At 41.4% G+C, this 13,480-nt stretch overlaps 2 protein-coding genes across 12 annotated transcripts in view; both read left to right on the forward strand.

Annotated features, from left to right (window-relative positions):
• The window catches only part of mcf2lb (mcf.2 cell line derived transforming sequence-like b), a 36,433-nt gene extending 34,052 nt beyond the window's left edge, over positions 1-2,381 (forward strand). For all 10 annotated transcript variants that reach the window (XM_054746783.2, XM_054746784.2, XM_054746785.2 and 7 more), the window contains 5 exons: positions 173-238; positions 682-791; positions 892-1,004; positions 1,980-2,083; positions 2,167-2,381. In XM_054746783.2, the coding sequence (XP_054602758.1) occupies positions 173-238; positions 682-791; positions 892-1,004; positions 1,980-2,083; positions 2,167-2,246 (473 nt within the window). In that variant the 3' untranslated portion in view covers positions 2,247-2,381. The remainder of the gene's footprint in view (positions 1-172; positions 239-681; positions 792-891; positions 1,005-1,979; positions 2,084-2,166) is intronic.
• Positions 2,382-3,508: 1,127 nt separating this feature from the next.
• phf11 (PHD finger protein 11) lies at positions 3,509-13,120 on the forward strand. 2 transcript variants are annotated; one of them, XM_015966111.3, is made up of 17 exons: positions 3,509-3,729; positions 7,679-7,786; positions 7,867-8,000; positions 8,083-8,111; positions 8,180-8,244; positions 8,522-8,552; positions 8,623-8,702; positions 10,613-10,635; positions 10,902-10,960; positions 11,045-11,115; positions 11,202-11,233; positions 11,351-11,385; positions 11,458-11,504; positions 11,582-11,693; positions 11,952-12,362; positions 12,433-12,504; positions 12,729-13,120. In XM_015966111.3, the coding sequence occupies exons 1-17, from the start codon at positions 3,589-3,591 to the stop codon at positions 12,812-12,814; spliced, it is 1,536 nt and encodes a 511-aa protein (XP_015821597.1). In that variant the 5' UTR covers positions 3,509-3,588; the 3' UTR covers positions 12,815-13,120. The 2 variants fall into 2 exon arrangements, with proteins under 2 accessions (XP_015821597.1, XP_015821598.1); XM_015966112.3 differs by having other exon boundaries at positions 8,626-8,702.
• The last annotated feature ends 360 nt before the right edge of the window (positions 13,121-13,480 follow it).

Consider the following 13,480-nt stretch of genomic DNA (forward strand, 5'->3'; position numbering starts at 1 on the left):
TTCTACCAACACTGAGTCGCTGCTCTTGGCAGAAACTTTCAGCACTTTTCCTCATTTGCATCATTTAAACTCACCTGTTTGCTCTCTTACCTGTCCTGTGTTTGCATTTGAACTCGAACACATTTCATGCATCAATGTCCTCCTTTTTTTCTCCTTTTCCCCCACGCCGCAGGATCTCCAACCAGCCCAGATCACAAGTCAAAACGTCGGAGTGATCCTACTCCTTTTGGCTTCAAAGGTAGCGTCCTCTGCTGATTAGACGGTTTGTCTCAGCCGTCATCTCAAATGTTGATGAGTTTGATTGGCTGTGATCAGCTGTGCCTCGTGTCCCTCGAATCCAGGTCCTCCTCCCCTCCACCTGACCAGAAGCAGGTGGTTCAGCACCTCTAGTCTCTTACAGACAAAGTGGAGAGGTACTCAGGCTCCGACCGTGTTGTCACTGCTCTGAAGCCTTAGTTCTTTCAAACTTAGGGAAATGAAGGGAAGGATTGCCTGTTACTTTACTCCTCTGGTTCAAAACTGAGCCTGCATGCCAGCTGCTGCATCTTAACGTTCTGGTTGTAGCTGAGGGTACCATTGCTTTGTTGTGGGGTCTCTGGGTGTCATATTTGTTCACAAGTCTTTCCCAGATGTGCAGGACAAACTGTAAACTCTAAACTCACTTTTGTCTCTCTTACCCAGGATGGAACAAGACTTCTGTGTCTCTGAGCGCCTCAGAGGAACACGACGACTACTCCAGCGCTGAGGATCCGCTGAACTCCGACCCAGAAGAAGAAAACATCAAGAAGCTAGTGAGTCTTCTTCTTTACCTCTGAATATCAACAGTGCTCATTCATTAATAGCTTGTCAGGTTTGACCCAGCATCATTGTGTGCAACTTGACTACAAACAGTGTGCAGGAAAATATACGGTGATGGCTGATCTGGAGGTTGAAGGTCTTCAGGAGCTGTCAGTGAAGAGTGGAGACACGGTGCAGCTGGTCAAAGAGGGGGATGATGGACGGTGGTGAGAACATGTTTCTGTTTTCTGTAACTGACACAAAATTCAGAATGATCAAACGATCAAAAAAAGGATTTCTTACTGCCTTGGTTTCAGAATGTCCCAAAGAATGATCGGATGATTTACAATTATTTACAGAGGCTATTAGGGTTTCCAAAAGGCAGCAGGAGCATCTAAACTGGTCCCAGCTGCAGGACGAGGGCTCCATCAGAGCAGAGCTGCTCAGGAAGGACACCAAGCAGGTGTGAGTCCACCTGCAGGACAATGAGGAGACTTTTAGGGGACAGCCAGATTACAAGAGGGGCAGCAAAGAAGCCACTAATCCCCAAGGGAGAAAAACATGGCTGAAAATCAGTTAAATGTCCATACTGCTAATTCTTTTTCTGATAGTTGGGAACATCTGGAAAATGGTTTCCCATCAGTCCTGTCTCCTGCTAGGGATAAATCATCCTGAAACCATTTATATGTAGAGCTGCCACTCAACCACAGGAGGGGAGTGACTCATAACACAGCCATGAATGAATTATGGTACCTAAACATCCTCCAGGAGGAACTCCTCCAGCCATCCAAGAACAGATTAGTGTTGAACAGCATCACGGCGCAACGTCATAAGGATAGACCTAAACTCCTGGTTAGCCCTCAGGAAGAGGACAAACAAACAAACACAAATAAATTGTGCAAGATGAAGCTGCAGTCAGTCAGGATTTAGACTAGAAGTGGATTGACAGCCAGGGTGAGCTAGTAAAAATCAGTGATTGGCCCGATGCATAAATGTCAGTTAAATTTCAATGACATATCAGTATAATACATCTCACAATCAATGTGAGTCCCGACACCTGCGTTGTTCTCTTTAGAAAAATTATTCAAAAATTTTAAATAATTCCTGCAAAAGACAGAAGGCTATAAATGTACATGGCTGCGCAGATGTGCAGGACAGTCTGCTGAAGGTACTGACAGCACGTGTGTTTTGCATCCATCCAGGTTTGTGCGTAACCTGAACACGTCTCAGGAGGGCTGGATGGCTGCTGCTAATCTCCTCGCCCTCATGGGCAAATCCAAGTCCTGCCAGTCCCTCACCAGTTCAGGTATTTACAGAAACAAATGAAAATAATCCACCCCTAGCTGTTCCATCTGAGGTCACTCTTCAGTCTGTGTGTGTTTCCAACAGAAGGCAGCGGCTCGGGGAACCTCAGCACGTCCTCCAGCTGCAGCGAGACCTACACAAACTTCTCAGAAGTCAAACCCTGAAGTCCTCGGACCTTCTTCCTTCTTAATCACGCAGTGGCATCTGTGCTGTATTGCCAGGATTAAGACTCGTTTAAATTTTGCACAGAAATCTGTATTTTTTGATTATTTTTATCACAAAACACCCCACATAGCATTGTCTCTCAGAGTTAGCCACTGTGCATTCATGTATTAAAGATAGCCAGCAGGTTCACAGGTTGAAGTTACTTCACTGTGTGGTGAGATCTTCTAATGAAAGATCTCTCTGGTTATTCTGATCAAATGACAGATGTGTGAGTGGGCCAGCAGGACTGATTCAGTTGATGCATCTATTGGAACAAATTGTGACTTATTAATCATCTCATGAGGATGAACAATCATTTATCAGTTCATATTTAACTGTCACTGTATTATTTTAAAGACGGGGTAAATATAAACATGTGGAAGTTGTTTAGCTTGAATGCATCTCTTCGTGTTTGTGACATTTACATTCATCCACTCATCTGTTTTTCTTATTCTCATCCTTTCATTTCCTGCTTTCTGCCCATTATCAGCCTGTCTTAAAACTCTGTTGTGTCCAGACTTTGTGTGTGTGACCCTTCCTCCTTGGGTGTCCTCGTGGGATTTCATACTTGAAACAAGAATCAGAAACCACTGTATAGTGCTAACTTATTCCCTGTGTAGGGATGTTATTCTGAATGTAGATATTGTGCGTTAATAATTGTCTCTCATGAAATGTTTGTTATTAAGATGCTATATTGTACACTGAGTATGGTGTTGTCACGACTTGGTGACATGTCTAATTTTTTACATAAACAAATTACGATAAATCTGTCTCTCTGTGTGTCATCTTTTTATTGCAAATATTTCACATAATGTAACTATTAATGAAGATAAAGCTGCTTTACTGGGAAGCAAGTTTGTAATTAAAGGTAATTCTACTCATTCACAAACTGCAATAATCTAGAAAAACATTATTATAACGTATTTCTATAATATAAATATTATTGTTGTTATGAATCATAACAATAATACTGTTATATAATTACTGTGTGAGCATTCAATGGGACAGAAAGACAGTGAAGAGTGTCTTCTTATAGACAAGAAAGATGAAATGCTTGCCTTAAAACTGCAGAGGAATAGTTTGGTTCTAGGAAAAAGTAGTAAAAGAAATGTAAGTGTATTCTGTCGATGACCTTTTAGATATGTTTTACGTTAGTAACAAAATAGATGATTTCAGTGGGATTCCTTGGTTTGTAGGACAGAGTACAACCAGAAGGCGGCGCTATTGTGCCTTCAACCACAGTTAAAACTGAAGAAGAAGAAATGGTAGTAGTTTTGTCGTTCGTTAGTTGATGCTTGTTTTATGCTAAGGAAAACGTCAGCGCAAGTAGCAATGACTCGCGACCGTTTCGCCTGTTGTGTTTTGTGTGAACGTTCCGAGGAGACGAAGATAACCGGAGCTTTGTCTACTAAAGACGGCCTGACGGCTCATCAGAACTGCTTGGTAAATACAGTCATAGCTAACTCTGGCCTTAGCTAATAGCTGCATAAATAACGGCAGGCGCTATCACAGGATTACCAGTTAACTGCTATTTTGATCTAAACCTGAAAATCGTAAACATAAAGTCAAATAGAAAATGTTTATAGCGAAAATGTTGGGATAAACATGAATGTGAACATGGGGAGAGTTGGCTCGCGCCGTGGAAACTGAACTTTTAGGAAGTCACGGGTACTCCTTGGCATGTGTTGGCATCATAACAAAAGAGGGCTACTATCTAGCATGTTTACTTGCATCTCCAACATACTAGAGTTAAACATTTAATTATATGTTCATCAAAATAAGCTCTGCTACAGCCAGCTAATCACACAATGGTTACAATCAGCTGAGCTATAGCCGAAAGCCCTCCAAAATTTCAAGGATGGTGGCCCTCGAGGATCAAAACATGACAGCACTGTTTTTTGGGATTTCGCGAATAAAATGATGATTATTGTTTTTACTTGTTCACCTATTAGTAACATTCATCGGTGTGAATAAATATACAACAAATAAGCCAAATTAAACAGAAATTGTTTGAAAATTAACAATTGTAGCACTTGTTCAAATTCAAAGATACTTTACTAATCCCAGAGGGATATTAGAGTTTCAGTACAGAGGCTCAATGGCACCAGATTCAGATAAGAAATTGTTTTGGGGCCAGACAGAGATAATTTCTTCTCTGTCTTAAAGTTCCGCTGGTCCTCAACTAGGGCTGCAACAAACGATTATTTGGATAATCGATTAATCGGATGGGGTCTCGACACGATTAATCGATTAATCGGATTACATGGGGAAATTTTTAAAAACTGCTAGGGAAATGTTATTTCTCTCCTTCCTTCACTTTATTTAACACAACATTATTAGAAAACAGTTAAATAGCAGAAAAACAACATGCCATCACCTAAATTGTCTTATAAGGTGTATAGACAGAGACCCTAAGCTACATCTATCTGTGACCTAAAATGCTTGGTCCAAGTTAAACAGCTTAAGGGCAATTTTCATCTGTTTTGTTTGATCTCATCTGTTGACATTTATTTTAAATGTAATTAAACATAGGCTGTGAATTAATCAAAATTGATCACTATTTCCAAAAATGACTGAAAAAATACCAAATAAAACAAAAGTAAATGAATGCCATCCTCCTTGCGATGATGCCCTGGGCAACTGCCATAAAGTCACATCAAGAAATGCTGCTGATCATTCCAATGATCCCAAATAGACTCACATTAGGCCACATGAAAGCAACTGAACCCAAAAATATATTAACCAGTATATAACTGCACTCTCACACAACACGCCTGCAGCAACAGTTATGACTCCTTCCTCCCTTTGAAAAGCGTTTTTGCTTCTGAGGACATTGTGGCTGTAAAACCACATGCTAGTAGTCTGGCCCCGGTGTGATCAACCAGTTTCTGCGGGAATGTGACGGCGGAACCAGGGCCAGATTAACACTTTGTTGTACCCTGGGCAACAATATTCAAGGGCTCCATCATCACGACCCAAGGATCACCATAATGTGGTCACATACAGAATATTTTACTGTAATATGCAGTAAATATACTCAATACTTGAATGCCTGACAACACGTAACCCGCCCAGAGTAACCTTTGACCCACCTCGTGTGGACTGACCAATGAGGAGGGGGTCTTAACTTGAGGCCCTCTCTTCATTGGTCAGTCTGCATGAGACTGACTCTCAACTGACGTTCAGTCGTAGGCAGCGAAGCGTCTCTGTGCAGTGCAAAAGCCCGGTTGGACAGTTTGTTTAATGTAGGGTGACCATATTTCCATTTCCAAACAAGAGGACAGGGGATCTGTGCCTATGACGTCACACTATGGCAACGCCACACAAACCATGTTGGGACCCATTTTTTGTAAGAACTAAATTAATATCAGATTCTGCCAATAAAAGGGCTCTAAAACAACTCATATGTAAATATTTTGCATATTTAATGCAAAATCTAATTTTTCTGCTTTAGTGCTGCAACAAGGTTTTATTAATAATAAATTATTATACCTTTTGTTTTACTACAGCATCGGTAAGCTTCCTGTGCACAGATTATTAAGGATGCTTGTTTCAGCTGTGAGATTAGACGATAGGAATCCTATTGATCCTATCATAGGATCAATGAAAAAATAAGTTGTCACACACTCCATGGAAACTTTCAGAGAATCCACAAATAGTGGCTTTCAAATGGTTTTGTTACTTTTTGCAAGTTTATAAAAGAAGCAGATGAGACAGCATGTCTGATAATTTAGTTTTTCATCTGATAATATTAGAACATGTCAGTAATGTCTGAGGGGCTTTTATAAACACCATATAACTAACACTACTGGAGAGGGCATGAATTACACAGAGGCTTCTGGGGAGCCCAGTTATTTGGGGGGGGGGGGGGCATTTTGCCTTGGCCCCCAAAATGTCTTGAAACGGCCCTGGGTGTGTGACTGAGTTTTGAAGGTGATCTGAATTGTATCAGATGTATAAATATAACATGTGTAGAACTTATTGTTTTTTACTGGTAAAAACGTGTAGTGGAGATAAATCTACCTACATTTTACTTTTCAACACTTTGTTTTGTTTTCTTGTTTTTTTTTAACTATTTTCCTGTCCTGTCTGTCTCTCATCTTCCTGCATCTCCTCTTAATTCTCCAGAAAATCTGTTGCCTGGATTCTTACCTTTTCACCTCATCAGTTACTTTTGAACAGATCAAAGGGATCTCCTGACCGAAAAGCGCAGAGCGCGTTTTCGATGCTGCGTCAGTGAGGTGACATCACCACAGCACAGGTGATGAGCTCCGCAGTAGCGAGCTTCAGGCACAAATAAGACAGAAAATAGAGAACATGTGCGGACATGAACGATCGTGTGCTAATTATAGTTTTTTGGTTGCGCCACTTTGAGAATGGACCGTGCGCTGGAAGCAGCTGCCTGGATCGCTGTGCAACAATGTGGAACCGGTTCGCAGCAGCGCAAGTCTGCCGGCTCTCCCTCACGCTGATCTGCGGCTCTCCCTCGAGCTGATCGGCCGTCTCTCCCTTGCCCTGATCTGCGGCTCTCCCTCGCGCTGATCAGACTTGCTCTGGTCTGCGCGCAACGGCGGGCGGGAAGGCGGGGCGCTTTTGGAAGAGTTGTGCGACACAACGAATCGATGACGCAATTCGTTGCCAACGCTTTTAGTAATCGATTTTCATCGAATTTATCGATTCGTTGTTGCAGCCCTATCCTCAACCTCTCAAAATCCAATAATGGCGTAAATTAATCTATCCCAATCCGTGCTGTTTCGTCCACTCGCTCCTTGATCGCATCCATCTTTTGTGCCAATGCATGAATCTCAGCCAAAGTTCCAAGCTTATGGCTCACCTCGACAATTATATGAGTCTGTGCATTCACAGCACGGCGTAATCCGTCCCTGAGCTCCGGGAAAGAGCCAATATTCCTCGACAGCTCGTTAATTTTCTGGTAAGCCAGGTAACCTCCCAGGCCAAAAAGCAGGAAACCTGACACCAACACCACGAATATCCAGACGTCTTCAGAATCCTCTACAGACATTTGAGATGAGCAGATCAGGTTCCACTGTTTCCAGGAGTCCATGATATACCCAGCTGGATCTGTCCCAGAGGGAGAAGTTTTTGTCAATCGCGTTGAGAGACCAGCTGACCAGGTCCATTTTTAATAATTTCTAGTTTCCAGAAAAAATGCAGAAGTGCCGTGCACCCAAAGACAAAGAGCCTTGGGGATATGATAGGGAGGAGAGGAGGAAAAAAGTGTCTGTACTCTCCAAGAGCCGGAAGAAGATACATAAGTTTGCCCTTTTCTTGGAAAGTTGGAGTGTAGATTTTGTAACTGTCCAGTTTTATTTTTTTCTTTTCAAGTAAAATAATGTTTTAAAGGAAACTTAAAAAAAAAAACTCATTTCAGCTTTTTGCCTCTGGGCTCGCGTGCACCACTGACAAACCAGAGTTTGATGACTTGTTTGGATTCTCTGTTGAAGAGGTGAAGAAAGAGGTGAAACGGGGACGCAAACTGGTAAATGCTGTAGAATCTATCAGATGTTAATAAATGTGATGGACCTTTTTTAATGTGTTTCTTTCATTTGTCTGTTTTAGACATGTTTCCGTTGTAGGAAAAGGGGCGCGGTTTCTGGGTGTGATGTCAAACGCTGTCAGAAGTCCTTCCATTTCCCCTGTGCCGTTGAGGATAAAGCTGAGATTATAGAGAATTTTGGAAAGGAGGAATTTAGGTCGGTGTGATTTATGTGTTCTTCATCATGATAAATAGAAAACTTGTTTTTTAATTAACTTCTTTGTGTTTTTATGTAACAGGCTGTTCTGTTTGAAGCACAGTCAAACAAGTAAGCACTCAGATCTGCGTGCATTCCATTTATCCTGCTTTTATAAAATACTTTTTTTTTTCTCTTAGATTCTGTAAATGAATTCACAAAATCTCAGTCGCCAAATAATTCAAAGAAAGCCAGAAGACCCCAGGTTTGACTGATAGTGTTTTTTACACATGGCTCTTTGACAAAAATTGCTTTAACAAAATAGTCATTTCACTTAATAATAATTAATCCGGATGATGATCCATGTTTTATTTTTACGAGGAATATTGTCCTGCCGGCAAGATGATTGAACAGTTTAGCTAAAATCGTCACTGTGTGAGTATTTGACAAAAACCCTTTAAAGCTGAAGTCTTTCCCATTTCTGCCCACGTCAGTAAAGTTAAAGGTGTGAAGGTTTTTTTAACAGGTCGTATTGTAACCAGCATGCTCCATCATACAAGAGGAAAAGCAACGGTAAGTGTTGCCCAGTGAGTCTAAACCTCTTTATAATATTTTATTATTATTCAAATAGCTTTATTGTTAGCAGGTGAGTCCTCAGCGGGCCAACGGTCACCTTCAGTCAGCAGCAGCAGCACTTCACGTACCAAGTCTAGCTCTTTCAAGGTATTAATTACTATTAGGGATGTCTCGATCAGGGTGTTTTTGCCTCCAAGTCATTTGATTTTGAGAATCCGCCGATACTGAGTCCCAATCCGATACTTTCGATACATAAAAAAGAATAGAGAAAAGGAAGAAACAGATCCAGAATGTTCCTTGTTTTTTGTTAACTTTATTTGAACATCTTTGGTATGTTCTTACTGTGTTGCTTTTCTAACTGCATTGTTGGTTCTTTTTTAAAACACAGAAAAGCTTTCATTTTTACCTTGTTGCTGACAGTTTCGTTCACGGCTGCGAACTTCCTCAGAGCTGACGCTGATGGTGGCGTCACTTCCTACTCCGTTTGTCCGCGTCCTTTGCTGCCCGCTCTCCCCTCTCCGATGATGCAGTCCCATGCTAGCCTGGCAAGCCAGACTAAATAAATGTATTATTTAGTCTGGCAATGCTCCATTGACGGTTCTCGGTTGTGGGGCGGGTTCTACCGTTGTCTTTCAAATGATCTCCGCATGCTACTGGACAATGAATGTGACATACTCACCGCAACAGCCATCGGTAAATGAGGCGGTCTGCAGTTGAAGGAGAAAACACATAATTTTTTCTTTTAAAAAAAGCACTTAAATACATCTATCTGCTCCTGATTCTAATGAAGCCCAAGTTCTAATAATCCAAAATTGATGTAAAAGCCGTTTCAAACGAGCTGTCGCCATCTTGTTTCACTCTGTTGCATCATCCCACCCACCAGGTATATAGTGCCCTGATTGGCCCACAAAGCGGATAAAGCTCTGTGATTTGTTCACTAAGCAGATAGAGCACTATGATTGGCCCACCATTATGGACCAATCACATCTCTTCACGTGTTTGAAACCCCTCTAGAGAGCTGTGATTGGCCAGCCAGAATGCTGTTAGGGGCTGCAGAGCTTCCAGTGGAGTGTTCCTAGACCAAACTTTGCAAAGCAAGAATTTGGTCTAGTTCACTAGGCTAGCCCAATGCACGATCCAATGTGTAAAGAAGTCAGCCGTAACAGATCACTGCACAAGAGAAAACCATGTAATGGACTGGGACAACACAAGGATCATAAACACCGAACAACAAAAATACAAAAGATGGATAAAAGAAGCCATGGAGATAAGGAGACGTGGATGTGGGACCATGAACAGAGACAATGGGGTCTACACATTGGATCGTGCATGGGACTGCATCATCGGAGAGGGGAGAGCGGGCAGCAGAGGGCGACAACGTCCTCTGCTGCCCGCGGATGAACGGAGTAGGAAGTGACGCCACCTTCAGCGTCAGCTCTGAGGAAGTTTGCAGCCGCGAACGAAACAGTCAGCAACAAGGTAAAAAAGAAACCTTTTCTGTGTTTTAAAAAAGAACCACCAATGCAGTTTTAACATTTTCAGAGCACAGAGGTGAACAATCAAGTAATAAATAACATAAATTATTCACTTTTGGACTATATTGCAACAGCAAACATAAAAAAAGTCTTAACATAAAACCAAATGGCACCTTCACTTAAAATACCTGGCAGGGGTCTATTTTGCCTTGGCCCCCCAAAATGCCTTGATACGGCCCTGGGTGTGGTGATCTGAACTATATATATATAATATTCCCGGTATGCTGAGAGTCCATATAATTAATGTAACATGGGTAGAAACAGGATATTTTATCATGCTCTCCCTGGTTTGTGTAAGTTGAGGGCGTCAGGGGAGCCTGACAACCTTTCAGGAGAACCGGGTTCCCCTTAGCTCTCCTGCAATTTGAACCCTGTATCTTAGTCTGGATCGGGAAGTAATGCCCGATCGAGTCTGAAGCCACGTGATCGGATCTGGACATCCCTAATTACTATAAATGAGAAAACGTATCATTTCTTGCATTTCCTGTGAAACTGACTAATTATTCTATTTTTACTCTTCAGAGACGGTTGAGTTTTAATGAACGGTAAGTGTGGACATTTATGTGAGCTGAAATGTCCTGCAATAAATATTAGCAAACCTGAAACATATTTTACTTTTTTTTTAAGCCTAATGCTGTAACATAGAAAGGATGCTCGAACTTTTATTGTGAAAGAAAATTCCACTAAGAAGTGGTAAATAAAGCATGATGCTCATTTTGTTCGACATCTGTAGTAATGGAGATTAAAGAGTTATTTCAGCATCTTAATATCACTGTACATATATATTTAACATTTATCAATTTTGTCACAGGAGTGAAAAGAAAAAGAAGAAAGCTAAAAGGTTGCATTCTGATAGTTCTTCAAACTCAGGTTAACCATCGTAAAAAACAAATTTTAACCACCGTGGTTGTTTGTTATTTAAACTCGTGTGTTATTCTGCTTTCATTTAAACAGACCCAGGAGCTCTTATACCTCCAATTGACTCTGATTTTGATGAAAGTACCCCCCCTCTGTCACTGGAAAAGGTGAAGGTGATGTTTGTGGGTAGAACAGCAACAGGCTGAAGATGTTTTATAATCTGACGTCTTTTTTCCTCATTGGTTATTTCTAGACACTCCGGTTTGCTGGACATCCATCCAAAAGGTATCGTGTGTTGGATTTTTAATCATTTGGCATTTAGGTTTTTCAGACCTGTGAAGTTATACCTCTTGTACTAATGTGTGTTATGCATCGAGTATAAATGTGTTTCGCTCTCCTCAGCGGAGACTCGGAAGTACCTATTGGAGACCGAGTAGGTAAGCAGTTGTTTCTATAAGCTCAGATATATTATATTTACCTTTTCCTCAAACGTCCTGTTCTCCTTGTAGAGGTCGTGACCTCTGATGTGAAAAACCATGATCTCTCCATTCACTCTGTGAGTATTTCCCCTTTTCAAAATTCGTGTCCATCATGTCCGATTCATCTGCACACTGCTGTGCTCCTTCTCCTCAGGATGCTGAATCAGAGAGTTTGCTGCCTCTCGTCTTCAGTCACGGACAGCTTCGGCCGAACCAGGGGGTCATTTGTTTAGAGAAAGAAGTTCAAACAATCAAGAGGGAACTAGGTCTGACCTTTGAAGTGCTACCTAAACGATGCCTGTAATAATCAGCCTTGTGTGGAGTAATGTGCTAGACACAAGTGTAGTAATATCTCCAGTAGCAGCAGTTTAATGTGGCCGGCTGTAAATTCTGTCCAGAAACATCAAGGTTCAACTTTACCGTTAAAACAGTCATTTCAGAGGCTGATGGTGAATATTTGTGTTGTTGTTGATACACATTACATTTGGTTGTATTGTGTGACGGGTCTATCTCTCTGTTGCCAGATTTCAGCCCTGCACCGAGTCCGACCCACAGTCTTGAGAAACTCGCTGATGAACCTGTCCCAGAGGCCCCGCCCTCTCAGGGGCAGTTCAGTCCCATTCCTGCGAGCTCTCGTGCCAGCTCATCCATTGAACTGGCTGTGTGCGAACCCACCTGTGTGACCTATATCTCCTCTTCATGTTCCTCCCCTGCACCTGCCTCAGACCCACCTCTATCCCCATTAGAAGAACTTCCCTCAGACCCAAACCCTCCTCAAGCCCCCCCTTCAGACCCGGACCCGGCCCTCATCAACTCAGCCGGCTTCTGGAGAAAATGCAACATGGCAAGATGCACCCAGGCCCTCTTCTCTGAATTTATTAAAGAAATGAACGAGATCTGCCGCAGAATCCAGTCAGATCAGGCCAGCCAGGAGGGTAAGGAGGTTAAACTGTAATCTCGCCGTCACCTTCATATGAGTGGGATATAAACCTCTTCTTTCCACAGATTACGACAACGCGCTGTCAGTGATGAAGGCTTCTGGAAGACTTAAAGTGTTTGTAGACAAGCAACATGAAGGTAAACAGCTCTTATGTTTGGACTCTTGTGTTGCTCAGTTATTAATATTACCCTTAAATTTAATGGACACATTTTTTTGCTATTTCTGAGTCGACTCAGGTCTTGTGAGGTTATAATCCCGCTCAACAGAGGGTGTTAATCTGCAGTTTAATAATGACTAGATGTGGTTTTGTATTTCTATGTTGGCATGTGTGTGTTATTCTAACTGTTGAAACTCCTTTCAGAGCTGCAAAGGAAACAAGCAGAACTGCAGGTGGCAGCAGCAGCCATGAAGGACGTCGTGTCTGGTGTATCTGTTCTGATGGGATGAGAACATTTTTCATCTTTTCTGTGTCAAAATGACGTCTTTAAAACGTTTAGTCGTCAAGGTTTAACAGTCTGTATTTTAAAAAGGTGAAACCAAGACTAAAGAACAATTGAACATGAAGAGCCTGATTTGAGTTTGGGCTTGACTTTAATTCAATTTTGGTCTAATCTTATTTTTAAAGAAGTTTTACACATTTTTATGCTGATGTTTGTATTCTTTATCTAACGTTGACAAAATGTTTTGCAATTTCTCCATTTACATATCTAATGTTAATTTTTAGTCAAATAAAAAAACAAGCTGTGCCGCTGAGGTTTTTTGGCTGATTTGTAAAAACGATTCATTCTTAACACTAACGCCATACAGGAAACCCACACATTCATTTATGTTAAAGAAATCTCATTTCATTGTCAAGGTCAAATATTTACTGGCACTTAACAGTATCAACAGATCAGTTGTTTTTAACGTGCATTAAAATCTAAATAAGCTTCATTGCAGAGGTCATAAAAACAAATAAGCTTTGAAATAATACTGAGTAAAACTTGGAAACCCTTTCACACATAAGAACCCAAAATAGCTACATCCTTCTGAGCGGATATAAACAGACCAGAGACATTTTTTAAACACTAATAATATTAATAAAACCATTTCACCACTCAGGTAACAGACTTG

This window comes from Nothobranchius furzeri, chromosome 14, assembly GCF_043380555.1.
Source record: "Nothobranchius furzeri strain GRZ-AD chromosome 14, NfurGRZ-RIMD1, whole genome shotgun sequence".
NCBI lineage: Eukaryota > Metazoa > Chordata > Actinopteri > Cyprinodontiformes > Nothobranchiidae > Nothobranchius > Nothobranchius furzeri.

Coding starts and splice junctions, on each gene's coding strand:
- phf11 (XM_015966111.3), top strand. CDS start 3,589: ATGCTAAGGAAAACGTCAGCGCAAGTAGCAATGACTCGCGACCGTTTC. Junction 11,386..11,457: donor ACCTATTGGAGACCGAGTAG/GTAAGCAGTTGT, acceptor TTCTCCTTGTAG/AGGTCGTGACCTCTGATGTG. Junction 11,505..11,581: donor ATGATCTCTCCATTCACTCT/GTGAGTATTTCC, acceptor CCTTCTCCTCAG/GATGCTGAATCAGAGAGTTT.